At 32.5% G+C, this 27,148-nt stretch overlaps 2 protein-coding genes across 16 annotated transcripts in view; both read right to left on the reverse strand.

Moving 5' to 3' along the window:
• The window catches only part of LOC111060466 (glycerol-3-phosphate dehydrogenase, mitochondrial), a 34,061-nt gene extending 25,524 nt beyond the window's left edge, over positions 1 to 8,537 (reverse strand). For 8 of the 15 annotated variants that reach the window (XM_039423511.1, XM_039423512.1, XM_039423509.1 and 5 more), the window contains exon 1: positions 8,294 to 8,537. The gene's annotated coding sequence lies outside the window, so the exon portion shown is untranslated. Of the gene's footprint in view, positions 1 to 4,487; positions 4,587 to 5,640; positions 5,854 to 8,293 lie in introns of those variants that run through there. The other 7 variants (XM_039423506.1, XM_039423517.1, XM_039423514.1 and 4 more) reach the window with 4 other exon arrangements.
• Positions 8,538 to 12,527: 3,990 nt separating this feature from the next.
• LOC111060465 (DNA-directed RNA polymerase II subunit RPB3) lies at positions 12,528 to 25,771 on the reverse strand. The gene is made up of 4 exons (XM_039423523.1): positions 25,383 to 25,771; positions 23,741 to 23,921; positions 14,014 to 14,220; positions 12,528 to 12,932 (listed from the first exon to the last, which is right to left on the reverse strand). Exons 1-4 carry the CDS (start codon positions 25,575 to 25,577, stop codon positions 12,748 to 12,750), a joined length of 768 nt encoding a protein of 255 aa, XP_039279457.1. The 5' UTR covers positions 25,578 to 25,771; the 3' UTR covers positions 12,528 to 12,747.
• Between the last annotated feature and the right edge of the window lie 1,377 nt (positions 25,772 to 27,148).

The following is a 27,148-nucleotide window of genomic DNA, read 5'->3' on the forward strand; positions in this document are numbered from 1 at the left end:
GCAAATTTGGATGATGTTCCTGACTTTGCGTCTAGTTTGACCTGCACGTGTGAAGTTTGGCATAAGATTGATTGATTTCTCATTCCCAGCCAATTCCTCTGTCTACTTTTGACGCGTGTCAATTGAAAAACATACTTAAGGCTGTGCAAAGGCTGAAATTAAACTCTCTACTGGTGATATTTTTCAAAGTTTTTATATTTGTATATCATCAAGCTATCAAAATGGAAAAGCTTATTCAGGAAACCAATTTTTTTCCGATAATTACTTTCTGAGATATAAGCGCCTAAATTTCAAATTTTTGCGACAGAACATTTCAAATTCGGTAAGAGATAAATCCATGAGTTTCCGAGGATAAATTCTTCATGATATTGTTGATTTAATAAAAAAAAATGTTTTGAAGATATTAAATTTTGAGAAAGTTATTCAATTTACTAAAAATGACCAAAAATAAGTCAAAAAAAGTTACTTTTGGTAAATTGAATAACTTTATCAAAAATTGATATTTTCAGGAATTTTTTGTTTTATTCAATCATCAATTCCATGAAGAATTAATCCTCTAAATCTCATGGAATTGTCTTTTACTGAATTTGAAATGTTCTGTCCCAAAAATTTGAACTTTAGGCGCTCATATCTCAAAAAGAGATTTTTCATTTTGATAGCTTGATGATATACGAATAGAAAAACAACTATGAAAAAATAATATCACCAGTAGAAAGTTCATTTGTAGCCTTTGCACAGCCGGTAATACTTTCTCTTTCACTTTTCTGACAACTCAATGCTGTAAAACACAATTTAATAGAGAAATAGCGATAAATTATGATGAAATACATTTATATTTAATATATTTTATTATATTATTTATTTTATTTAATTATTATTGAACGAAAATCCTAAATAAATGCTGCAAATCACCCCGAAGACCTCTGCTACTGCAGACATTGACAACAGTAGCAGAGGTCTTCGGGGTGATTTGCAGCATTTATTTAGGATTTTCGTTCAATAATAATTATATATTAATTAGCATTTGAATCAATGCATTCTCTATTTAATTCCATCTGTATATTATTTATATTTAATATATTTGGCAATTAAGAAATTACACAATTTACGGGCATAGATCTCATTCGACTTCAAATAAATTTGAGAATGGAGTCCCACTGAAACACGATAACGGGAAAAATTTGAATTAGTCCGACTCGATTTCATATTACAGCATATCTCAATCTAGGGGTGGTTTACAGTAAAAAACGAAATCTTATAGAAAAGCACAGATCCATCCATCCTTCAAGAAAACTTGCATCATCAACTCATCATTATACAGAGTTGGTGAGAATTATGAAAAGTCTTTGCATTACTTATAAACGAGAAATTAGACAGTATAGATGAAATTGTGGATCTTAGTCAAATTAAAAATAAAACTTTTATTAGTTTAAAATGTTGCTTACTTTTAATGTTGGCCATGGATTTGGTTTGGGTCATGAATGTTGAGAGTAAGACATAATAAACCTATACCTATATTATGTATACATTTTACAACTCAAGTATATTCACCTTACTCCCGCAAACTCGTAATACTCAAATGGTTTTTAGACTGAAGTAAATTTATATGAGACTTTGGCAGTGAACCGCCAATTGGATCAGCAGAAACTGGTTTATTGCATCACAGTTTAAGAGAAACGATACTTACATTGGATTTGAATGAATGTCTGAGACCTTGTTTCCCCCAGGAAAAATAATGAATTGCTAAATTTCTCTCTTCATGCAAAAATTTGCAAGGCATTCAATTCCACGATATTTTTGCTAGATCTTATATTTTTCATAACTGAGAACGGGTGCTGAATATGTTACAATTATTACTGCGAATCGCATGACGGCGACGGGAGCAAGAGTAGAACTTGTGGAGTGAACTTGAGCAGTGGTCAATGGTTGAAGCCGTCGCGCCTCGCCGTCATGCGATTCGCAATGGTGTGCGCGAGGCTGTGTAGTTATAGTTGAGAAATTCATTTTTCGCTGGTTTTGGTCCAACTCATCGTATCAGTTGTGATACGGAGCAGTAAATTCTTCCTCAACTCTTCTCTGTTATCATTCGGCGCTGCGGTCAGGTTCAAATGTTTATTATAAAAAATGCACAATATACTATAAAAACTATAAACTATTTTGCGGAAAAGCATTACATAACATGGATTATTATATGAAAAGTGGCATACAAATGTGAACAAAAAATATGATAAGGAAGAAAAAGCTACTATAGTCCAAGCACAGTCGTGTTGACGTAGTAGCATCGTTATCAGAATTTGCTGTGTGGGCCTTGAAAATAAATTTGAAGAGCAAAGAACACAATCATCGAATAATTGGAAACAATGAAATTCCGTTGAAAATATCGTTTGGGCGGGCAGCGTCAATTTGGGATGTATTTTGTTAAGTTAGCTTGCAGCCATGGGGATTGGCAACTGTACAAAAAGCGTAGATCAATAATCACAAAGAATTTCAGGCAACTATACTCCACTTCCTCAGTTTCAAATAAAACGAACTACAATATTTGTAGAGAACACTGTATTATGAATTGTGTGTATAAGGTAACCCAGCTTATTATATTTCTAAAGATGGACAATCTTAATATTACTTTATTAACAAGGTGATCAGATTCACTTTACTGCGAGATGAATATTCCAGAAACCATTCATTTGGTATTTTATGTGAAAAGCATTCGTATAGTAGAAAAATAATGGAAACCGCTATCTCAGCATAGCAATTAAAATCCAATAAGAATTGAGATCCAATAACTGTACGATGCATTGATAATACAGTATAATAATGTGTTTTACAAGTTCAACAGCAAGCTCAGTAACTTATAACTTATTCAAATGCAGCTAAATAATCCTCAGGAACACTCCTCAGGAAAAGTGCTTGAGCCGAAGAATGTTCCTGATACTCTTCAGGAAAAGTGATTGAACCGGTGTGAGCTGGTAGATTGCTAGAGCTAAGACTACAGTGTGATTATTATCAAACGAAATTTACGTCACCGGCATCTTGGCGATTTTGTGGCCTTGAAGAGTTGCTCATGCGACCTTGTATAAGTTGATCACAGTTCACGAAACACATCTGGCGAATCAGACATCCACCGGCAACGTGAATATTTTCATAACTAGGCTACTACATTACTTTTCGGATTGGCTCAACTTGTAAGGGAAAACACTCATGAAAAAATACTTCAGCTGCATCACATTTTCCCACGAAAATACATTCCATTGGAATTACGAGAATGTACTGTATTAAGGATAAAACTAACGTTGCAAGTACTGTGGATTCATCACAAAAGCACATCTCCATATCCATATCACATCCGGTTCAATAAATAGTAAACGCTACAGTATTCTTACAATTAGCTAGAGGCATTTTTCCTATATCCTAGCAAGACAACTAAACCTACGGTACCTATCTAGCCACAATTAGAAGGATAGCAAGACTTGTCCCTCATTAGTTCGCATTAAAAATATTCATATGCATATTATTTTAGTTTTTATCTATCTTTGTTAAAACTTGCTTTGTTAGGGAAATTTTGGATTTCGCCTTCCCCTTTGTAATGGTTCACGTACCCCCAGGGAATACGCGTACTGGTACCACAGTTCGGTCATCTAAGCCAATCTCCGGATTCTGTGAAAAGGGGTAAATAAAATCATAAGTTTCATGAAACATGCAGAACTCTCTGGTTGCTGTTGTGAGAATTCATTCTTACAAAACTCTCTCCTTGACAAAATCTTGTCTATGCCAGTAACAAAAGTAGTACCGTACTCAAATCAACCATATCCTTGTCATTCATACTGAATCAATCTGTTCTAAATTTATCCGAACATTTGAGGGTTGCCAGAAAAATTTACGACGTCTGAACTGCCAACGAAAAGGATTCCATTGCATAAATAGGTTACCAATAAGAGTACTGGGCATTCTCTCCACAGCAATAGACTTATGTATAAATTTAAATACCTAATCTACTTCGATAAAAAATTGAGTAAAACTATTTTTGAAAGACCTTGTGGCATCAACCAGTGTCTATTTAACTGGTCTTATATCAATTGAATTAAAAAATTGTCGAAGTCGAAGTACATGTAGACAGCTTATTCTCTTCACCCACTTGAAATAAAATTATAATATATTTCATAGAATCAATTACAAAAAATGAAATAATAAGAAGGGATTCATATTTAATGGATATGGATCATATGTGTGAAAGCAGTTGGCAATATGGATAATCTATACCGTACTATAATAAAGAAAAGAACTGGCTTATACAAGTACGAAATAGGAAAATTATGTTTGACGTTATCATCACGTCTGAACTACTGGACTGATTAACTTGAAATTTTTCATACAGATTCTTAATTAACTGGGGATGGTTATAGGTCTATTTTCAATTCTTCAAGATTTCATTACGTCAAGTTATTAGTTTTCTCAAGTTTTAAAATATACCCTTGCGGAGCACGGGTTACCTGCTAGTTGGCAATTATGCTGGATTTCCACATGAGTGTCAGTGATGTAGAGATATTATTCCTATGAGTTCAAATGGTTCTATTTCCATCCAGCCCAGCCTAGTGAGTAGGAATAATTCCATTAAAACGTATAGAAATAAAATTATAACAGTATAACCAATGTTAAAAAACAAAAAATAAAATGAATAAATTCAATAAGAATCTTTTTTTCTTGTTGAATTTTCAAAAAATAGTAACTATTTAATATTATTTTGAAGTTGATGAAGAAATTATTTAATAATACTCAATTAATGGACTTTTTTTAATAATTACGGCAATTGAAAGTTACAAAGCCAGCTCTGAAAGCTCGAGACCAAAAATAAGAAATGAATGACAGTTTCAATCTACACTTTACAGCCCACAGTAGGTCAGTGCCGTTCACTGGCATTTCAAGGTGACAACTTAATTGCTATAGTAAACTGTACTGAGAGGTTATCTACCGTAATTTATTCATTCAAGCTAAAGAATTAAAAAATTACATCTAAGAACTAAAACTCATCACTAGAAAATTAAGATTTATAATTAGGTAAAATAAATGTAAAATTTTTATTTTTTATCAAAAAAGCATAACTAATAAGGGTAATTGTATCCTAACTTTCAACACAGATATATATAGTAATGTTTCATTTTGGAATACCTATATAATTATTCAGTAAAAGTTATTTAATAAAAAATCCAGAAAATTGAAAAATAGAGTAGGCTGAAGTCTAGGAATTAATGGAGACTATGGAAAATTTAGAAACATAAATTATTGTAAGATATTGTATGTACGTATTGTAATACTTTAATTAACTTATTCATAAAATAACGTCATAGTACCATTTTTTGAAAAGTTGTTATATAAAATAACAGATTAAAACATAAATTAAAACGACTAGAAAGATAATGTCTTTAGGTTTTAAAAATAAATTTCAAAAATAATTTATTGTTTAAGTGTTTTTAATTTGTGTTTTTGATATGTTATTTTACATAAAGTTTTTCAAGAATTACTATGATGTTATTTTATGAATAAAAAAATAAGTAGCCCTGAATACATACATTTAAAAAGATACCGTATGTAAATAATTTATTCTGAAAATTACTCTTATCAAAATAAAAAAGAGGCATTACTTACAGTCATTAGGGTTATGTATCCCACAGCACCATAATATATGTTTGTAATAAAAGAAATTTTACTATTTCAAAAATTTATGCTCTGATATTATTTACATAATCTTTTTAGTATGGCGCAAAAGAAAACTGTGTTAATTTTACTAGTATTATTGGTATTTTTTATTGTAGTTTGAAGCTATGTGTTCTGTGGTGTACTTGTGTGTAAGTAGAAGTGTACTGAGAGAAATTAAAAATAATAGATCAATAGTAAAATCAGGTGATTTAAATTTAGGATTTTTCCAATATAAGAGACTGTTCATCCAACTTTTAAATAACTTGTTGCATGACTTAGCCATCTCTAGTGATGAACAATAGAATTGAAACTCTACCTCCAATAATAATGATAATTGGCGGGTACGATTATAATAATGCTATGAGATGGAATAGAGATGGCTGTAGCCTACTTTTTGCATGAAAGAATACATTATTTTATTATTCGTGTTTTAAATTCATTTTCCAGCACACCACACCATATAGTCATATAAATTAATTTATTTTTATTTCATTTGTTGTTATCCTTATTCTTCAAAGTGCTTCAGATCAAATAAATTGAAATTTTGTGAATAATTTTGTAGATCTGATTAAAAATTTCTATAGACGCAAATGTAAATGACTTATAGTGAGGTACACGTTATAATGGCAGTGTTTGATTAGCAATGGTATTGCTATCCTTGTCTATTATTCAAAAAAACTGATAGCGCTATCTCATTCTCGCTTTGCTCTGTTGCCAAATCGTCTTTTAACAATTTAGAATTAATAATTGATTAACGAAATATTTCATCTTAATTATAGAAATCTTGTCTAATAAAATATAATAGATTATTTAAACGAGAATGAACAGTAATATTACGTCAATAAAGCTGTGTCAGCTACATATAGAAGGCATTGACAAGGCAGAGGTTTGGCAACGTTGTTCTGTTACCTTTCTCTGCCATTATAACGTGGACCTCACTATATAGTATATTATGGTTTGTAAGTTCGTACGCAAAAATCTGGATATAGGCTGATCAAAAGCAGGCCAGCATATGGGGTGAATAGGGCCCTATGCTTCAAACAAGCTTCACGATTCACGACCACATTTTTTTCATTGCGGATGATGCCCACATGAGCGTTATACTTGTGCAAGGGTAATGGAAAGTGTGAGGGTGATTTAATGAGATGTTCAAACGTGATTTAATCGATTATTGTAGTCGGTTATTATTAGGCTATAAAATACAATCAAATAAGAATACACTGGCAAAAGTAGAAAAATAGTTTTTGTGGCACCAAAGTTTCATTGTTGTTTCAATATATCGAGATTTTTTGATAGTGAAATATTATACAGCTAAGCTTAGGGTACATAAGTAATTAAATAGTTATTAATATCAATTAAAACAGGAGACACAATACATAAATAGATTGAAAACACTTAAAACTTACATTAGAAACGGAAATTTTCGGAAACTGAGTTTCCTTCCTCAACCGAGCCTTATTATTAAATATTTATAAGTAATAAATTAAATACAATTAATTAAGTAGAATAATTGAAATATAAAGGGGGCTCTGAATATTTGGCACCCTGAATCAGGGATGCCCATCCCCCCCATGGTGATGTCCATATCGCAAAATCCCCCAAAATTTGGCATCCATTCAAGTACCGTAACCTACTTAAATTCCTGGAAGGTCAGTTCAAAACTGTTTATATGGAAAGTCTAGTCAGCTCTTTTATAAATTGGGGCCTGATGAAAAGTATCAATTGATTATCATAATGATTGGTAGATTCGTGCTTCGGTGATAAGTGATAGCGGCATCTATAATAAATTTTGGGAAAAAGCATCAGATCCCGGACTATTCTACGTAGTTTTTACTACCTGCTAGGCAGGTAGAAACTAGAAATAATAAGATACTATAGGTTGAGCCTACCATTGTATGTGTAGCGTGATCCTGACCTGCATCACTATAGGCATATCAGTGGGTAATCGGCTCAAGGCTACTTTTTTCGTTTTGTTCTCACAGCAGTAAAATATTGAGAAAATACTTAGGGTGGACTTTAGAATTGCCTCAGATGAATTGACTGAATAGAAAATATAGGCTACCATCAGCTTTAAATAGGCTTGCTATCTGAATCAAAAGTAGTCTATAAAATCACTTGCATAAATACTCAATTGCAATAGGCCTACAATATTCATTATAACTTGGCAGGCATCCTATAAAAAATATAGAATGAGTATTAAACAAATTTCTTGTTACCGTAATAATTATTGTATGGTACGCCTAGGCTAGTTAAATTTAAGTTCAACTTAAAACCATTTAATATTCATCAAAGCTTGTCATTGTTGGGAATAAAAAAAATTTGATGATTTTGAAACTTTATTTTAATAAGAAAATATAAGCATTGTTGTGTGTCAAGTGTAAGTATATTAATACCTCTTTATTTAAAATACTGTAAAGGTGCTAAAATTATGTTTTTCTTAAATTATCGTATAAATTTTTTAAAAATTTTAATCTTATTTTCAAAAAAGTTCAGCATAACATCTGCTTTATTAATGTAAAATAAATAATCCTTACAAGCAAATTCTTTATTCATCTGAGGATAATAAAACTTAGTTGCAACGTTCCAACCAGAAAACACTCACCTTCAAAGGTGAAGTTTCCTCAAGCCGCTTTAAATCCTCAAATGAACTGTAAACTTGAAACGTTCTGATAACACATATTTAAATATAAATATTTGAACCGAGCTAACACGTCTCACCTATATCATACTCAAAAAAACTACTGTATATAAAATAATTCACTACTAAAACGAATCTAACCTAAGTAACTACACCGCTGCTACCAAATTAATGCGCTCTTCTTCCCTGAAGTCGCAGAATACAAATCAGCTGTAGTAATGACAGGAAGCTCCAATTGGCAATATTATCGGGAGAAAGCTCGCAAGGCTACGGATGGTTGCAGCGTATCAAGAATGAAATGAAACCTGATACGTTACAAATTTACAATAGGTACTTCAGCACTGGCACTGACTTTATAGGGCCCTTTACATTAGTCAAGTATGCTTGACTTGAAGTTTTTTTAACGTTTGAGTTAAATAGGCGATTTTGAAAAGTTTCTTGACCTCAAATTTTCATAGCCACAAAAGTATACAATTTATTATGAAGTTGAAGTAAAAAATCTAATTAGTCTCAAAGATTTCTTCTTCATACATAGGCTACCTCGTTTTCTTTTGCATCATAGGCCTACTTCTTTATTAGTTGTTATTAAACATTCCACATTGTCTGATAATTGTTTAATCTTATTTTATCATTTTTAGGTTAGACTGTAGTAGGCTACCCTGATTTTGAATATAAAAGTCAAACAAAGCTTGAAGAAGGGTCTAGTGGATTTAAAATGCTTCTGTTTTTGTAGACGACTTCAAGTTTGCAAATACATTTAGATTGTAAAGGTACATAACTTAAGTCAAGTGGACTTGACCTATGTGGAGCCCCTGTGGAGTCCTCTCATTACTAAACTCATCTATATTATATAATCACTAGCCGTCAGGCTCGCTTCGCTGGCGCCCCCTGGACCCCCGACTGGATCGTCCAAGAGTGAGAACAGCAGGCTCGCTTCGCTCGCCTGATTTTTTCATTTGAGCATTTTTATCATATGTTAGGACGATCCAGTCGGGGGTCCAAACTAAACGTCTGGCTAAACGGATATGGCGAGCGAAGCGAGCCTGACGGCTAGTAATATAATATTCCCAGGAATAGCTCTGATTGAAGTAGCAGTGCCCAATCAATTTTTCCGCGATAAATGCATTTCAATCTTCAACTTGGTGCCAACCTAACAAAGTCAACTCAACTTAATGCCAACCTGACAAAATTATTAATTTAGTTACCATTTTATTTTTATTTAGTTACCAGTTAACAACTGTTTCGAAGAGGTACTCTCTAGATTATAGTTCTATATTAACATATGGTATGGCCTTTTTTCAATTATAATTAAGAAAATAAGAAGAATATACATGCTAAAAGACGAACTTAAAACCCTTAAAAACCACCCTTAGAGTTAAAATATTGCCAAAAGATTTCTTAGTGCGCCTCTAAAGGGCCAACTGAACATACCTACCAAATTTGAACGTTTTTGGTCCGGTAGAATTTTAATTCTGCGAGTGAGTGAGTGCCATTTCGGTTTTATATATATTTATATAGATTCTCCTATAGTATAATAAAGGAGAGAGCTGGCTTATAAAAGTACGGGATAAAAAATTGACGCATCATCACGTCTGAGCTTCTGGACTGATCAACTTGAAATGTTGCATACAGACTCTTAATTTACCGAGGATAGTTATAGGCCTGTTTTCAATTCTTCAAGATTTCATTGCGTCAAGTTTTCATTACGTCATGCTTCCATGCAGTTTGTTAAACCTACTTTACTTGAGAGTGATCATGAGAGATTCAATTGAATTGATTATAGATAAATAGTGTATTCAATGGTTTTATTTTTTATCTCCTCATTCTTCTATCTATAATATCATCTTTTTCCAATCTATCTACACGTTGCCTTTTGTTCTATGAATGTTATGTCAATAAAATTATATTTATCTACACTATATAACTTATTACAGACTTGGTGAAAAATACAGCTGAATAATTGCTGCCACTGCAATAGATGGCTCTGAGCATAGTGACATTCTCCAGCTTCAGGGATCACTGTTACAGTCAATATGTGTTGTGCTCGCTGATGTAGATAAAGATGAATATGGAACAGATACAAAAAAGGTGTATATATACAGCCACAATACACGACATGCCACTAGACTGCAGGTTCCCCGGAGCCGACTGGCAGGGAACTACAATAGCTTTACTTCCCAGGCATTGCGAATTTTTAACAGCCTTCCTAGATAAATTCAGGAAACACGGGACTCTTGTTTCTGTATCACAGTGAAAAATAAACTCCTGGAAAAGCCACTCTACTCACTACAGGATTTTACGAGGAACCTCTTTTTGTGAGTCAAAGCACCTCTACAGCATGAATAACCATAAGGTTATTTTACTGTGATCAGAGAATTCAAACACTGCCTATCTGGAAACCCCAGTCCTTGGCAACGACCTCAAGTATCAAGTAAGTATTTCTTTTAAAAGGGAAATTTGACCACAGGTCTGATTGGGGATCCTATTCGAATAGAAATAACTACTCTTATCTATCGCATCAAAATTTTGGTCCGCCATCTTGGAACCATCAGACTGGGGGATGCATACAATAATCTGCTACAGAGATGCACAAATCCATGAGTAGTTGGACAGCTTGCGGATTAAGTTATTTCTTGCACTCACTCTGGCCTTTGTATTAAGGCAGTGATGTTTAGATGAAAGGGCCATGTCTAGATCCACTTCCAGACCTTAGGTGATTTGCATCTAAATATAAGGTAGAACAGGACATATAGCTAAAATTCTATACTATTTTAGACTTCTTATGATATGTTTTAATATTTAAACTTCAAGATTTCTCTATTGTTGATGGTGGATATTCCCACCAACAATGAGTATCAAAGTACGAATGCAGTAGTACTGACTCGAGACTTGGACAATCTTAAGGGTCCTAATTATTTGATGAAGTTCTGTCAGAATAGATGGAGATCTCCAGAATATATTGCTAATTCATAATAGTGTTATTCCAACTAAAAAACACGTTTTTATTGAAATAGTATTTATAGCAGCGTAAAACATAATTTATAAATGGTTTCTTATTGCCCTGATTAAATCCTTTTCAATTTTTTTTTGTTTGAATTGTATTTTGTTATACTGTTGTAATGTAGCCGATTATTTGACATGAATTTTCACAATCCAAGAGCATCCATTGTTTAAAAATTAAAAGGGTCGACGACGGTGAAAATTCATGACAAGTAAAATTGGACTTAAAATGTATGCCTCTTGGCAGTCAGTTACGAGGACGGGACCTGGAACTATCTACAGCAGATAATCGGGCCCGACTCTACCCCTCTGTTCCGAGACACCATTTTCCTGGTTCAGTGAGTTGCTAATATCAATTTTATTATTATATATTATTCATCTTTTTTTATTGAATGCAAATCCTGTAATTATTCTATTGTTTGTTCAAAAAGTTTTCTTAATATTATTTTATTTAAGTTTCCAGTTTCATTTTGAGTTACAATTTAATTAAATCGATTACTTAGTTCTCCAAAATATAATCTGTTTTGTTCATTCTTTAAAATATAGTTCCTTCCTCATGAGTTATAAAGTTAGATCAATTTAACCTCTCGCAAGCCAAGCGATTCCCCCATTATAAATTATTACCATAATGTCTAGGGTTGTTCTCACAACCCTAAATTACCAGCTCAATACAATACCTAATAGATTACCCCAATTACCGATAACAATTACCCTATTACAATATATTTCCATATAATTTAAATACCCTATTACACTGTATATTCATTTGATGTCAAGGCTTATGTGGCAGAGAGGACCTTGTGTCCTCACCCTCCATTTAATAAAGGAATTATTGCTTTCTCTGCTATGAATTGATCTCGCTATAAAAAATTCCCTGTGATTCTCCCATTCGTGTAATGATGGGAAGAATATTATGTTATATCCTCTTCAGAGAGTCGACAATTATTTGTTGAAACACCACCGATTCATGTAGATACATCACAATATTATATTATCGTTATTCAAATTGCATTTCATCTTCGTTCTGATTAATAGTTATTCATACTTTGTAAAGTTCGTTGAACAATTTGTAGCAGTACTGTCATTTAATGTAAATTAGTGTATAAGCCAGTATATATATTGTAACATATATGGATAAATAACTCTAATCTAATCTAATTGAAGTTGGAGAGCCGCTGAGGATTAAATGAAAAGCGACTTGGCCAGTCAATATTTTTATTTATATAAAAAATTAGATAGCATACTCTTAATAATACATTTGACGCACATCGCACAAACAGCTAAAAGGAATCAAATCATTGATAAAGGAATAAAAATTATTACTGTATTATCACATAATATCTTTAGAAGGAAACCCACATTTGAATTAATACAATTAAAAAATCAATAAACAATTTTTACTTGATATTGAACTAGTTCTAGTTGATGGCGAGAGCAGCATCTCCTCTGAAGTCATTACTCAATTGATTTTGGAGGTCTGATAGTTTGTTTTTCAGAATTGCGATTCCCATTGTAACTATGTTTTCAGGCTTCAGAGCTCCGCAGCTTTCAACATTGAAGAAAAATTTATTTGGTTTTGCTTCCCAATTGAATGGAGCTTCATCTGATGAAAAAAACCAACAATGTAATTAGTTTTCAACTGGCATAAAGATAGCAATATGAAATGAAATTGAAAGTAAAAATGGGAATTCTTGATGAGAAATAATAATTTCATTTCAAACAGAGGGTTGCGAAAAAAGGGAAAGCATTAAGATAACAATTTAAATTAGAATTTAAAAAGTTTTCATAAATATAATAACTATTATTATAACTATTTTAATATAATAACATTAAAAAAACTTCGTTTTTTTAATGTTGAAATGGGATAGCTGTTTTAAATGCATTTTTCATGCACCCTTTCGTAATGTTCGCACCAGTTTAAACATGTTTGATCATTGAATATGGGGTTTCAACCTGGAAAATTAAAATCAATCTTCCTCATTCCATAGTATTATCTATTCAAAAAGTCTTCAGCGAGCAAAAATTGCCATACACTTCTGTTTTATTTTATATAATAATAGTTCCTAAAATAGATTGTTCTTCAGCCAAGAACCATCAAAGATATTTTTCTTAGGCAGTCCTCTGCAAGACAACCATTCTTCTGATAGATATCTTATTAAAATTTTGAGTAACATTTTTGATGAAAATGTTAAGAAAGATTCAGGAAATTCTTCTAAATAGTCCACCTCTACAGTTTGTATTAAATAAAAATACTAAGAATTTGTCAAAAACCACAGATTTATTGATACTTAGAAAGACCGGTTTCGGTTAAACTCAGAGATTGACAATGGTGTAACAACCGAAACCTAAGTATCAATCAATCTGTGGCTTTTGACAATTTCTTAGTATTTTTATTAATTATGAATAATTCCACAATATCAACTTCTCAACTACACAAAAAGTGAAAAAAGTCTACAGTTTGTCTCGAAACGGCTGGATATTTGCTTTATTCACAACAATGAATCAATAACCCAGTATATTCAATCCAGCAATTTATCTCAAGTAAATAATATATTTTTTTCATTTTAACACACAAGATACAATATGAAAATACATGGAATAAAATAACACAATCATAATACACTAATTTATGGCCTGTGGTGCAAAAATATTGAATAAAAAGTAGATAGAATTGTGGTACTGACATTGATGTTGATCGAGCTCGGTGTACTCGCTCTTGGGCCACTCGTCGGGCTTGGGGAAGAGTGTGTGGCGCATCGAGTTGTCTGGGTCGTACTCAAAGCAGACGCCCGTCGTCGGGTTCCACTTGGCGTGCTCCTTGCCGAAGCCCTTCTTCGCATAGGCACGCAGCTTCAGCTCCTGGCCTTTTCGCAATTTCACTATCAGAATGTCTGCGAACGTACAGTAATTCTCATTACTGATTGTCTAATTTATTGCCAAATAAGAGAAATATTTTTACAAATGAAAATGATCATTAAGAATACAATGAAAATAATCATTCTTACAAATGAAAATAATAATTTTCACAAATAAAATAATCATTAAGAAAACAATAAGTTTTGGCGTGACTGAAAAAAGAAGCATTGAGCTCCAGCCACGAGTTCTAAAATAAGAAATACATTTTCAATCTGATAACAACAGTACAAAGTAATGAAAGAATTCTGTTGATAGATGATAATTTACGGATGTTGAATTTTATCAATAATCCAAGTGCACGATAATCAAAATATAGGAGCACAGAAAAATAATATAATAGTTGTCGTTTTAATAATTTTCAGACAATACTTTTTAATATCATTCGATATCTAACTTTTTTCATCTTTTGAAAAAAAGTTTCTAGTATTGTCGAAAATGTTATGTTTTCTGGTCTAATTAACTCGACAAAGATGTAGAATTTACATTGAACGTATTTGTTAACAAAAAATAATTAGCTATCGCTTAATTAAAATAGTTATATCCAACTCAAATTTAAATAGATTAGGGCAATTTTTTTAAAACCTACGTTGGTTGGATCAATAACGGAAAATAAACTAAACATAGTACATGCAACATTTTTAGATTACCGACAATAGCAGTTTGCTCTTAGGGTGGCTACTAACGTCAGAACAAGTGTGTTAAGCATGTGTGTGCACACAAACATTACTCTGATCTGCAAATTGGTATTTACTAGATGTTGAAGTAAAATTAATATTCGTCAAACATTCTTGTGTCATCACAGCGAAAGGCTTCTAACAAAATTTTCGAGGTTTGGTTTTTGTTGTTTTTTTTCTGCGCTGCTATATTTTTTGTTGTTGAATTATTTTTGTATCATTATAGTTTATAATTTTCCAGTGTTTTATTTATTGTTATTGGTTGTTTATTTTATGTTAGAAGCTGAATGATACACAATAATGTTTTCTATTTCAAGGAAGCGTGATAATTTTCGAATAATACACAAAATACTTTCTATTCAAGAACTTGCTCTATTTAGATTACATAATACACATAAAATGGTCTCTATTTGGAATAATCCATTTTGTGCTTTATGGAAAAGAATGAAGGTTGTAAATAATTAGTTGCCAACTACTGAAATGAATTTGGCGTGAAATTTCATAAGGGAATGCAATGAATAATTATAACTTATCGTTGTATCAGGACACTCAAGAAACAGAATGGTGTAAGGTGAATATTTACAACCTGGATGGGATACCTTACTCATATACTTTCGATTTTATAATTGGATGACTTCATTATCCCATTACTAAATACATAGAAACGAAATGGTGACTAATCATAATACTCTCCGAATCCGTTATATACCGGTATGTATATTACTAGACTTGTGACGAGATCTATAACTATAAGAATACTTCAACAGTAATTGAATAATATAGGTATTGCAGAATAAAATAGCCTGAATTATTATACCTTTTGACAATCCATACTATTAATATATATGCTATGTAAGGCCTCTACATTATTCACTCTTTTAAAATGTAATATATTTCGATGAATTAATAAGTGACATTTGATTATACTAGCTCATTTAAGATGCGAACTATATTGGCCTAAAAGCCAAACATGGTTGCATGATATTAGGACACAGTGCAACACTTACACAAACGCATGCAACTATAATTTCACAACAGTGATATCAACTGTTAAAAGGAACAGTAGGCTATTCAGCGAATTCTCAATACCATCGATCACAATAGCTTTATCGAAAAATTACAACACTAGATGATGATGATGATGATTATAATGACAAAAAAGATGAGTAACATAACTAAGAATACATTTCCACTTGAAAATTCAATTTTATATAAATAATACTAAAATCAAATAAATTGAATGAATATAAAGTGATATAAAGAATGACACTTAATACTTTGAGAACACTTCTTGGTGAAATTTGCAGTCCAAAACCGATATGAAATCAAATATTATCTTTTCAACGTTCAATTATTCATGATCATTTATATGAGAATTTTTCAAGTACTATTTCTAACTCTTTATCTATATACGGACAATAAAGACAAATAATCACAAATTTCACAACAACATAAGAGAGAAGCAATGCTATTTTACTACTAGTTCTTACTATTCTCTACTAATATAACAGCTGTTATAGGTTCAAAGAACCCCAGATAGATAGTCCTACAGATAGAAAAAAGAAAGAAAGAATGACACAAATCCAAGTCAATAGAAAAATTGCCATTCTAGAAACGAAAAGTTCCAACGCATATCAAGAAGGAGAAGAAGGGCTTTGGAAAAGGGGTCTTTACTTTTAGTAGTAAGTTTGAGTTTCTTTTCAAGTTTTAAAATTTTCAATACAGTATTTTTCAGTTTTATCAGTGATGATTTAGTGAAGTATTCTTATTTAATTTGGTTTTCAACTTTTCTAAATTCTAAATTCCTAGTTTATGAATATTTTGGTCTCAAAACTGGAAAAAAATCAAGAAGTGTAAACATAACCTATTTTGGACAATTTCTATCTAAATTTGGGAAAGGAACCGCTTTGGGCTTTAAGCCTGTTGTTCCTTTTCCAATCTCTCATAGTTGAGAATGATATTGTATGTATCAATGTATAAATAAATATTGAATTCACCCAGAAGTCCCTTAAGATCCGGCCGGTGTTTTCCCTAGTCAACTCATAGTTGTGCCGGGCACTCTCTTTAATTCAGGCCTTTTCCCAAGTTATAATAGTAAATTTAATACGCAATAGACTAGAGCCATTATTGTAAGTGAGTTAGCGAAATAAATTATTTTCTCTCTCTATTATGAACGGCCATGACTTCGAGTTTCCCAGGATAGATATTTAAAAATTGTGGCTCCGAGTCGTCGAGGAATGTAGATTATGGAATTATCTCTAAAACTTAGCCTTCTTGTCGCGACATAAAGTGCGATAAGTTGGAAAACAGCAAGCATTGAAATTATAACAAACTACCGATTTTGCAGTTACTATTTGGTCCAAAGGCTCTAGAAGCCACGCGACGATTGGTCAAATTGATTCCATTCGCCCAATAGGAGACCTGTTTCTAAATACAGTAGTGGGGATTCCCCAGTCGAGAGACCAGATTACGTTCCGGAGGACACTTTGCTAGGAGCACCACGAGAGTAAAGATGTAGTCATTATGTTTCGCCCTTTTTGGGCAGGTTTACAAGTTTATTTTATTAGTTAATGTAGACGCCAGTTTTATTTTTATCAAAGTTTAAATTTTCTAGTAGTGCCATGTCCTGAAAAGTTTAATTGTGTTTCTTCATCATGTACGAATAGTTGTTTCTTCAAATAACCGCTAAGGTACGTAAAATAAGGTTAAAATATAATTTAGGGAATTTAATTGATTGAAACTTCCATAAGAGTATTGTATTTTATCAACAAAGCCTGTTAATTTTCAAGTTAATAATATTGATTGAGAATAATCCTTTTGATTCTATTAGTGATGGAAGATAATTATAAATTTTTTTTCTAAAGAAGTATAGAAAGTTTTCCGTTACGTTACATTTGAGTTATTGTTTCTGGAGATATATTATCGTAGAGTATTGCTGAAAGTCAGGAAGATAGCCTTTAAATTGGAATGAAACTTTTAAGATTATGTTCATATTGAGTTTATGACATTTTATAATTTTATATTTTTCAGACTCTGTTTTCTAATGTCATTAAGGCTTTCGAATAATTTAGTAAATTTTTAAGATAGAAATCTTAATAGACGAAGAAGAAAGTTTTTCTTTTCCAGGAAATTAATATTAATGAATGTTCAAATTTTAATACAATTTAAATTATTTTCTATGTGTCTACTAATTTTATTTAATTAAAGGTAAAAACTACCCACAAGATGAATCTTATGAGGCAAACATTATCTTTCCTTAAAGTGAAATTTTCAATATTTTTTTCTTTTATTGTGTTATGAAGTGTCTTGTTTTATTAGGTGATAAATTCATAATTTCAGTTGATACTAGTTTTTGGACTTGTATTTGTAGGTAAATCAAATCATAAACTCTGGAATGTTCATTTTTAATTAAGGTTCTGAGCAGTTTTGGGCGAATGCCCGTTATTTACACTTGGATTGCGTCCTATAGTTCATAAATAATAAATAAAATAAATGTTGGCTGGCGCACAAGTTTCCAACAATACTAGCCGAGCTACTATATGAAAAATTATATTTGATTTCGCAAACCAAACGAAAAATATCATATAAGTTAGCATCATTTCAATTTGAATTATTTGTGAAGAAAGATCCATTAATTCTGATACAAAGAATCAGTAGTTTAAAGATAAAAATCTATATAAAATGAGGATTCAAATAGAATGAGAGAATTTAATTAATTGTAATCAATAGATAACTCCTGTTTTAGCTTTTGATGAATTGTAGGAAGAGTTAGAAATTAATGCTGTAATACATTTATTTACAGCGGTTCATGTGTGTCCCCAAACCAACTTCTTGTACTACCACCCCTTTGGTTCCGCAACTTTATGTAACACCGCTTCAAGACACCCGTTCAGACGACAGGTCTAGGGACGTAAGAGGACGTCGCCGTCAAGCCAAATTCAACCGGTAAAAGCTCACCGCCAAAACAAGGTACTGTAACCCCGACGATAAAGCAACGTACAGACCAACGAAAGTGCAGTGTAGTGAAACAAAGGTTCATTCGAGAATGTCAATCAAAAGTGGGGATTCAAAATTATTATGAAATGGGTTATATGGGTTACTATCGACGAAACTTGGGTTCAACGGGCTTTTCTTTCTTGAGTAATTTTATGTTGAAGTTAATTATTTGTTATTTGATGACTGATATTGTTTGGTTTTGTGACGTATTGCTATCTAAATGGGGATAGTAATGCGCCCCCGAATCAGATGAAGAATGTCAACAAAGTAACATGAAATTGTTGTTTCTGTTGTTCGATTTTAGTTGCCAATGTTTATTGAAGCTGTTTGTATTTTTCAATTATTTCAAATTGTAGTGTTTTTCTATAGTATAAACCTATTAAATCAGGCATGGCAAGATTAATTGAAGTTTTCTTGACTCTAGCCCGTTCACCTGCATGAATTAGGTATAGACTCAGGTATTTTCTAGATGTGTCGGCCTATTTCTAAATTCTAAATTTTATTCAAAATTATCTTATCTATTATCTTTTAAAAAGTGCAGGCACACAACTGCGCCACTCTGCTGTCTAGAGATATTAAATCTCTGGAATTCAAATTTTCTAAAAAATTAAATTTTTCATAACTTACTCTAATAATACTAGATCAATTTTTCTGAGTCTATACTTAATAATTCATTCTGTGAACGTGTTAACTGTCAATATTTTGGGTTTGGAGTTGAATGAATAATTTATTGTTGCTACTCCAATTTTTCTGTAGTTTAAATAATTGTAGATGAAATAGGGAAGTTATTAAGTTCAGTAAATCCATTAAAATGAAAATCTTTTGAAGTGCTTAAAGATAAAGTTAGGTATCATTGAAGCTTAAGTTGAAAGTATTCTAAAACTTCTTATTGAAATTGATTATTGACAAATGAAAGTTTTAACGGTACAATAAAAATTAGTAGAAGAAACTAGCATAGGTGAAAAACAACTGATTCTAGTGCTGAATAAATTTTTTGCATTCTGTAATTCCGTGAATGGTGATAGAAATTATTGTGATGTCAACGTACGTATTCTGGTCTCACGCATCGGTAGTTGAATATCAGTATAGTAGTAGTGAAAGTGAATATTGAGATTTTAAAGGTCAACCCAAGTAGATTAGGAAAATTCGGAAATTATTATGGGAGAATGTTTGAGGAAAATAGGAAATTTTTTTGTTAAGTTTAGGTAGATCGAAGGTAATCAGAGAATCAATAGGAAACTGTTTTATTAGTTATTGTTGATATGTAGTTTTGAAAAGTTGATGAGTAGTTTTGGCCTTGAGATGTTTAAACTAAATAATTAGATATTGTAGATTGAAGTTGAAACGATAATCAAATCCTTGGGAATTTGTATGAAAATAAGTTGATTCAGATGAGGTTGTTTAGTCCCTTTATCAGTAATGTTTATTCTCGAAAAGGTGAATCAGTTTTATTATTGGAAATATTTTTTTTAGGTGTGATTTTTGCGGTAGGCATGCGTAGTTATAGTGTAAAGATCCGTTGTGTTGATGACGTTTCCTGTAGGCTGTGGAGAATTTTTTTTGTTTAGTTGAGACTCAAGATTTAGAGGAGGACACGGGGATGTCCTGCCTGTGTGTGTTGTTGTTGAATTTAGGTAATCGGCGCGAGTGTAGGTCCGTGTCCAGAGAGAACGGAGCACTGCCCGAAAGTTGTCCATGTAACAAATCAAGGAATTTAGCTGTGACTAACCTTGCAAATTTGTACGGTGGAATTGTATAATTTTAGCGAAAGGCACCGAAGATGGTGTGAGCTAAGATTTTTTTGTATCTAGTAAACGGTCTGGTTCATTCGAGAGTTATGGGGCTCGTCAGTAGAATAACGTAAACCGAAATCTAGAATATTTAGTGAGTCTTCGTAGTGATTGTAAGGAAAGCAATCAGAATAAGGCAGTTTAGGGAAGCCCAGTCAAAAGGTTCGTTAATGTTTGGTAGGAAAGTCAGCCGCAAAAACACAAGTAATACTTAGTAAAAAAAAAGGGATATTATTGAGTTTAAAGTTGCTTAGAAATTTGGTATGGTAACGGAAATTGAAAGTTTTAGACAATGAATATTTAAAGTGATTAGTTAAGGTATACCAAATAAAATAACAGAGAAACTTTTTCGAGTACCTAGGTAATGTTAAAATGGTTATCAGTGAAAGTAGAAATAAATATTGGAACAGTACTGAACGGGTTAAATTAAAATAAAATTAACAGTGAAATTCTTCTAGTTGAATTTGAAATGAAAAGGGAAAATCTCTTGAGTTAAGCATGAGTTTAAATTATCTTGTAGTTGAGAGTTGAAAGGTTGATTAAAAATTTAAATGGGGATATAAGGTAGAAATATGTAGGAAAATTCGTGTCAAAAAGGAAATAGAATTTTGTTGGGAAAATTAAATTGATTGAAGGTAATTAACAGTTGTAGGACCCTTTAGAGATAAGTAGTCAAAAAGTATTAATAAATAAAAAAAAATAGGAAAATCTTTAATGAAATGATAATTTTTTTTTAATGATGAATAGTAAAATTGGAATCATGTTTTCCATGTGCATAAGTTGAGATATTTTGAGATCTAGTAGAGTAATTGAAACTAGTTGGATATGAAGTTTGTAGTTGAGGAATAATTATGTGAGGCTCCAGTAAGGTTGGAAATGTCAGTGAACTTGAGAATCAGTAATAGTGTAATAGTAGTCTTAATGTGTTAGTGTATTGGTAAATTTCATAATGTTGATAATCAGAAGTCGAGCATTAGCAGTCCTAAGCTAGTTGATCGAGTTGAATTTTCATATTATTAAATCATGCAATGAAAAGAATGCTTCCAGTGTTTAGAGAAAATGTCACGTACTCTAGTGACAAGCGAAGTATAAAATAATTGTCGATTAAAACCTAGCACTCATTGTTTTGTTTTGACTAGCGTTCTGTCGTAAAGGTTTCCTACTGGAATATTATAATGAATGGTTGCCAATGTTTATTGAAGCTGTTTGTATTTTTCAATTATTTCAAATTGTAGTGTTTTTCTATAGTATAAACCTATTAAATCAGGCATGGCAAGATTAATTGAAGTTTTCTTGACTCTAGCCCGTTCACCTGCATGAATTAGGTATAGACTCAGGTATTTTCTAGATGTGTCGGCCTATTTCTAAATTCTAAATTTTATTCAAAATTATCTTATCTATTATCTTTTAAAAAGTGCAGGCACATAGTTGAGACGAATCGATAACTTCTGGAAACTTGTCTCCTCAGTAACCAATTATTATTAAATAAACGATTTTATTCAAGTAATTGCGAATATGATGATCTACAAAAACAGTCTAATCCATCTAAAAAGTCAAATTGCGAATTTGATGGTCTACAAAAACAATCTAATCCACTTTCACATCAGTTTTCAGGGCGTGTTCTTTATTATTTTATTGATTTAATGATACACAATTATTTTTTTTAATAATTTGGAGGAGGATCAACAGGCACTGCCCAAAACTGTTTCCCTCTGAACTTTGATTTATAAAAATAGTCTAACAAATAGTTCATGTTTTCTCCACTTTATAAAATTTTGTCCAGTTTTCTGACCAAATTATCTGTTTGATGTAAGAGTAAAAAACGCGAAGCCGTGTCCACACTGAGAAAAAATGTTCGACATACATGTTTGTTGAAACAGTTTGGGCAAATTTTATTATGCTTGACAAACAATGTTTGCCCGTGGCCAGTGTGAACGCGTCACCAAACAAAATGTTTTAAGTGGGGAGAACAGGTTTTATGTTTCAAAGCAACAATGTTCGGAAAAATAGTAATTTTTTGTTTGCCAAACAATGATTATCCAAACTTTTTTAAAATGTTTGTCCCTAAGCCCCTCAACAAACATGTTTGCCGAACATGTATCTCGAACATTTGTTCGGTGTGGACACGGCTTGAGACAGAGCATTCAAAGACCTAAAATTTTACAGCCAGAAATTAGGTCATAGACTGGTAGATGGCAAATTGAATTTTTTCACAATTCTCTAACTAATGTCATGTGCATTTGAAAAATACCTGAATTTAAAACTTTCGAGTGATTCTATAATAATTATGGTTGAACGCTTTTTTATTGGATAGTCACTCAAGATTTTCAGTTAAATCCTATACTATTAAACGAGCAGCTTCTGTTTATATGTTTAGATGTTTGGATGTTTAGATGTTTATATGTTTGTATTTCACCGGCTCTAACGATTCTCACGAAGTTCAGAACATAGTAGGTTTATAATATAAAGATTCGATTACACTAGGTCTCATCCCTGGGAAAACTCGCTGAAGGACATTAAAAGGATAATTATTATTCATCCTTGGAAAACAGCTGATAATAATTATTTCGTCGTCTGTTGGTGATGGAAGGGAGTGAGCGAGTTCATGTGTGTTGGACTGTGTCAAAATTATGACTCAGCTGTTGAACTTTTGTAATCATTCAATCAGGTACTTAGTGTCGGTTACAAAAAAGCCGGGTTATTTTCAATCCTGATTAATTGCAGTAGATCCATCTTTTTTAAATGGTCTTCTCTGATTTGGATCACGTGAAGTTAATCAGGATTAAAATTTAACCGGCTTCTGTGCAACTGGGCCTTTGTGAGGGAAATTTTTGCATTCCTCTGGGAATTAATCTCAATTTACTTTGATTAGATAGAACATTTCTGTATAAATGTTATTATAATTTCTTCTTTCGTAATAAATTTGCTATGCTTTTGTACTCCAGAGCGAAACGAAGCTCGGTCCCCGATGTTAATATTTATCAAGATAACCAACCATTTGAAAAATTACAAGTATTTGAGTGATAGGAATGTACCATCGGTTTCGCCGTATCCGTTGCCGTCGCTGTCTCTGTTAGTGGAGGTGACGGGGATGACTCTCTGGTCGTTGGACTTGAGGTCGGCTGTAGTCACGTGACGCGTCTGGTCGTCGGTGCACTTCACATCCAATGTGAACTCGACGCTGCAGTCCGGGCAGAAGTCCACACATGAACAGTTCTGCAACACATCATTCAAAATTTTCAATTAATTAATAATTAAATCTATAAACTCTACTATTGAAACTACTGTAGTTTCCGATAAGTGACCACAAACAATCAGGGGTTGTCTCACTAGAAACAAACATTGGGAATCCATGTTTCAATATTTTTTTGCAAAAAATTAAGCTTCAGATTTCAGATTATAAAAGCCTATTTGGAGTGCTTCGTCTCCTTTTATACTGATAATTTAGGCTTTCGATACATTCAAGATTCGATCAAATTCGTCACTGAAACTTTGTTCTACAAAACAATACATCTATGATGTGTTATGATGAAATAGTTATTTGTATATCTAGAGTGAAAAATGCAGCTTTTTCTCCCTGAGGGAGAAAAACATTTTTTACTCGTGATGTACACTACATTTTTCCTCCACATGCATTTATAAAAACTACAATTGAAATCATTTCAAAAACTTAGGTGACAGGTGACAATCTTTTGCAACATAAAACTTTTGCCCTAGTTCTAAGCTCAGATCTGGCAGTAAAAGTTGTAACAATAATGAGCTTCAAAAAATGATGGCCGACTCAAAGTTCGCGTTCCAGATTTGATTAGCTGATGAAAAAATATTCGTTGGCTGGTATTTTGAATAGCATAGACTTGAAAGATATGTATGAATTTTTATAGTCTAATAATATTAAGTATGTAATAATTATAGCATACAAACATATATTTTAAAAAATGATCAAATTTATGTTTGAGGTCTTGAATTTAGTTGGCTACAATGACAACTCAACATGGTTTCTCATCTGAGCTCCGACCTTCCACCCTATTTCCAATATAAGATTTTAAAATAGAGATCCTTTCCATTTTTAAAATATAGAGATCCTTCCCATGTTATCTAAATGAAGTTATTTTTACTCCCTAGGGAGTTTTCAGTTTTTTTAGTCTTGAAGGCGAAAAATTGACAATCTACTTTTAAGTTCCAGGTAGTAAAGTAAGTACTTGGCGTAGGTTTACGCTTTCCACCTTTCAAGATCAAGGTTCTCAGAATTTTTATAATAGTGAAAGAGCACAGGCAAAAAATTAATGATGAAAGTATGCAATGAACGACAACAAAGTAGAGTAGACTATAAAGCAGAAAAACGTTCTTTTACTAAAAAAATGTTCAATCAGAAATTTTGGCTATTGATAAAGTAACTGATATGAAATTGTAATTTCATTTATCATGATTATCAAGCTCAAAAATCAGTACACTGATGATTAAGTTCCACAAACTAGAAAGAACCACTCCCAAAACTATATTTTGTTGTTCATCATGAAGATAGAGCTTCAATTGTGATATAATTCAATTTCTCATTTTCAGAAAAGACACAATATTTTGTGAATGAGAAAAGCATAAGTTGAAATTTGCCGTAAGTTCATTTTGATCTGTTATAAATTCAAAAAAGCAGATTCGGAAAGAAAATGAATTGCTACTCACACGAGCATACTGCATTCTCTCTACAACTTCATCAGAAGTGAGAGGTATCAACCCAATCCTGGAAGCTAGAAACTCGTCACTGAGAACTGTTGAATTGGCTTCCAGTTGGACCCAATCAATAGCCATTGTCGGCGTCTCTGCTATGAATACACGCCTCATGCTGTTTGCAACACTACAAACAACAATTTCGTTCATTTTTACAGTTAATAACAAAATAGCTTATGGTCTTAGAATCAGAGAGAATACTTATAATGTATCTATTTCGCTGTAGGATCGCCCTAGGGTAGCAAGGTCTCTCCGCAAACTGAAGACACATGCATATACAATTGGTTTATTATTACCACTTCCATTCAATGAACTATATTTGGTTATTCATGGCATTATAACTTATGATCTGTCACTACAAAGATAAACTGAGCCATGAAAAAAACGCTTGTACAAGAAATAGCTTCAATTCAATCAATCTGAGATTGATTTTGAGATTACTGTTTCAAGAAGCCATTTTGTTACTGAAAATGAAGTTCAATTATTAATTATGAAAATTAACAATATTGTTTGCAGCAAAACTCTTACATTTAATAATTTAAATAATGTAAGATCAATCTCAAAACATATTTTCAAGTAAACAACACAATTTTAAACCAACTGGTCACAAAATATAAGTTAACCACCACAAGCTTTGTCCGACTTTCAATAAATGTTCTGTGGCGGAAACACCAGGGACAACCATATCAACATATTTCAAGTTTCAAAGTCATGACTGCATTTTCAACATTAAACAAAGCTTTATTATGTTTAATTTTCACAAAACTATATGGCCCAGCTTGATTCAGTGATACACTGTGAGTGCCGATGGCCTGACTGCGACTCAGTATACAAACCAATCTCTGAGTCTTGCCCACATTCAGTAGCGACTTATTTGCTTCCAACCACCCTCCATCAGCCTCCTGCTGCACCTGGGTCAGATTTGAAAAATTCAATGTGGTATCATCCGAAAACAGAAGTCCCAAGTTCTTGTCAAGCGGCAGTTTAGCATGTTAATTCTGCAACCAGGCCTTGTGTAGTGATAGTGACAATGAAAATCACTCTTGGAAGCGTCCAAGTTTCTTGACATAATTATGCAAATAAAACACTTATACAAATAAAAACTATAACTCATAAATTATTCTTGTAGACTGAAGCAGTTTTATGCAGATGTGCTACTAGATGTGACTACAAAAGTACAAAATACTGTGTTTGTCTGAACACTGGATGTGCCCTGAGGAACTTAAACTTTTGAACATCTCTAACTATGAGTTGGCAGCTTTTTATAGGTGCGTACAGATATACGCGCCGCGAACATGAGCAATTCACTTTTAATCAGCTGACTATATCTGTATTTTACAGAAACGGTATAAGATATAGATACAAAAAGCTTGGCATCAGCTGATTAAAAGTGAATTGCTCATGTTCGCGGCGCGTAAATCTGTACGCACCTTATAGTCGAAGTGAGTACCAGTGTGGTGGTGTGGCTATTTTTATTGATGTGGATATGTATGCCCTATTTGCATGTGTTGCAATATACAATGCATGGATAAGGCTCATGAATTTGCCTTTGTTTCTTCTGAGCTTGCAAGACTGTATATTGTTCTGGTGTACCGCTCCCCAGGTGGGAAGTTTGAGAACTTCCTCTTTGCCCTTGAGAGACTTATTGCTGATCTGACCAGGGTGAACCCAAGCTTTGAAGTTGTGATTGGAGGTGACTTCAATGTAGATGTTCTGAAGGC

Source organism: Nilaparvata lugens, chromosome 3, assembly GCF_014356525.2.
Source record: "Nilaparvata lugens isolate BPH chromosome 3, ASM1435652v1, whole genome shotgun sequence".
In the NCBI taxonomy this organism is placed as follows: domain Eukaryota; kingdom Metazoa; phylum Arthropoda; class Insecta; order Hemiptera; family Delphacidae; genus Nilaparvata; species Nilaparvata lugens.